The sequence below is a fragment of the Dipodomys ordii genome, unplaced genomic scaffold (assembly GCF_000151885.1).
Source record: "Dipodomys ordii isolate 6190 unplaced genomic scaffold, Dord_2.0 Scaffold171, whole genome shotgun sequence".
NCBI lineage: Eukaryota > Metazoa > Chordata > Mammalia > Rodentia > Heteromyidae > Dipodomys > Dipodomys ordii.
In genome coordinates, this window is record NW_012267387.1 from 432,206 (window position 1) to 434,218 (window position 2,013).

General features: G+C 40.9%; 1 protein-coding gene across 1 annotated transcript in view; it reads right to left on the bottom strand.

Annotated features, from left to right (window-relative positions):
* The window catches only part of LOC105998708 (vomeronasal type-2 receptor 116-like), a 36,869-nt gene extending 35,211 nt beyond the window's left edge, over nucleotides 1-1,658 (bottom strand). Inside the window, 1 exon segment of the mRNA XM_013033496.1 lies at nucleotides 1,626-1,658. Within this exon segment, the coding sequence (XP_012888950.1) occupies nucleotides 1,626-1,658 (33 nt within the window).
* Nucleotides 1,659-2,013: the final 355 nt, after the last annotated feature.

A 2,013-nucleotide genomic window follows, 5' to 3' on the forward strand; every position in this document is an offset into this window, starting at 1 on the left:
GTCGGGCTTCTACTCATGCCGAGTCTTGGATCCTGGGTCATCTCTGGTCTGCAAACTGCAGGATGAAGCTGTCTGCTCCTTGTCGGTTCTTGCTGGTGTTGAGTCGAATCCGCTCGCCCGCTGTGTCTGGCTCCTTCATCCCGGATTCTCTGTGTGAGCGCTCAGGTATTGCCCAGCTGCGGTCTCCACCACGACCCTGCCACCGCCGCCGCCGCCAGCGACTGCTGGCTAGCGCTCAGATATGTATTCTTGCCTTGGCTTTCCCTCACTTGTCTAACTCTCTGTCCTGTGATGGCACACTTGGTGTGTTTCTCTGGCTTAGGACTGTTCACTGGAACTCTAAAACTGCTTTCTATGTGAGAGCTTGTTCAGCTTCCAGCTTCTCCTCCGCCATCTTGTCCTTCATCTCTTGTTGGTTTTCTATGTGTAGGACATAATTAAGTATCTTTTGTAGGGCTGGTTTGATTGAGATAAAGTGTTTCAGTGTTACTTTGCTGTGGAAGGTTCTTTTTTGATCTTCAGTTATGAAGGAGAGTTTAGCAGTACAGTACTCTTGGTTGATAGTTGTTTGTCTTTAGGGCATAGCATACATCACCCCAGGCTCTTCTTTAATTGTCTCTGTTGAGAATCTGAGGTAATTCTAACTTGTTTCCCTTTATAGGTGATTGATCTTTTCTCTTTGACAGCTTTAAGGATCCTTTCCTTGGTCTGAATTGATCCTGTGCAGATTACAATGTGACAGTGGGATGTCCTGTTCTAGTCTGGTCTATTCGGGGTTCTCAAAGCTTCTTGTATCTGAATAGGCCTATCTTTTTACATGTTTGGGAAATTCTCTGCTAGGAACCTGTTAAGCAAATTTCCTAGACCATTAACTTCTGTCTCGAGATGCTCCTCCATGCCCATTATCCTCAGGTTAGACCTTCTGATGGTGTCTTCCAAATGTGAAATAGATCTATCATATGACTTGGATTTGTCTTGAATAGTGTCTGTTCTTTCTCTGTAATATCTAGGCTGTCTTTAATCCCCGAGATTCTATCTTCTGCATGGTCTAACCTACTGACAAGGCTTTCTACCTCTTTTTTTTTTTTTAATTTTATCTCCATCTAATTGGTCAGCAGCTTTGATGCCTTTAAATTCTTTCTTGAAGCTTTGTTTTAGATCTTGTATGAATTTCTTTACTTCCTTAATTTGGTGTTCAGTGTTTATTCTCAAATCACTTAGTTGATTTGTTATGGTTTCCTTGGACTTCCATCCCTTCTGTCAGGCTCCATTCAGCATTCCCTTTGTGGTCTCCTTGAATTCTTTCAGCTGTCTGTTTTTGTATTCTATGAATGCCTCTATTGATCTTTGTTTATTCTCAACCCACTCTAGCAATTCCTATATTACTCTTTGATTAGATTCCTCACATTCACACAATATCTATAGTTCTCTTTGACTGTTCTCAGCCTGCTCACTCAATTCCTTTCTCTTTGTTCTCAGCCTGCTCACATAATTCCTTTATTTTTCTTTGACTTTTCTCAACCTTCTCAAGAAATTCCTGTATTAATCTTTGAGTAGCATTCTCAAGCTCATGAGATTCTGTATTAAACTTTGGTTTGCCTCCTCTTTCTCCATATCATGCTCACACTTTGCACATTTTCAATCTTTTCATTCACCATGTTTACCAGTAGTGTTTGTAGTGCTTTTGGGGAACTATCCTCTGGATTATTCATTAATTGTTACGTTGCCTGATTATCATGAATAGGAGTTGAGATACCTGGACTTGCCATTTTTCTTGTGTTTTACCAGCATGTTCTGACCATTTGGTATGAAAGTAACACCATTACCATTACCTGTGTAGAGGAAGGTACCATCCCTCTCTTATTGTCTCATGGCAACACTTCTGTTTGATGAAAAAGGATCTCATTCAGGGTCTGGGATACAACATACATAGTACTGAATGTATTGTAACTCTCTTTAGACATAATTATGTCAAAAGTGTGTTCTGGCAACTATCCCAAGAAGACATTGTTC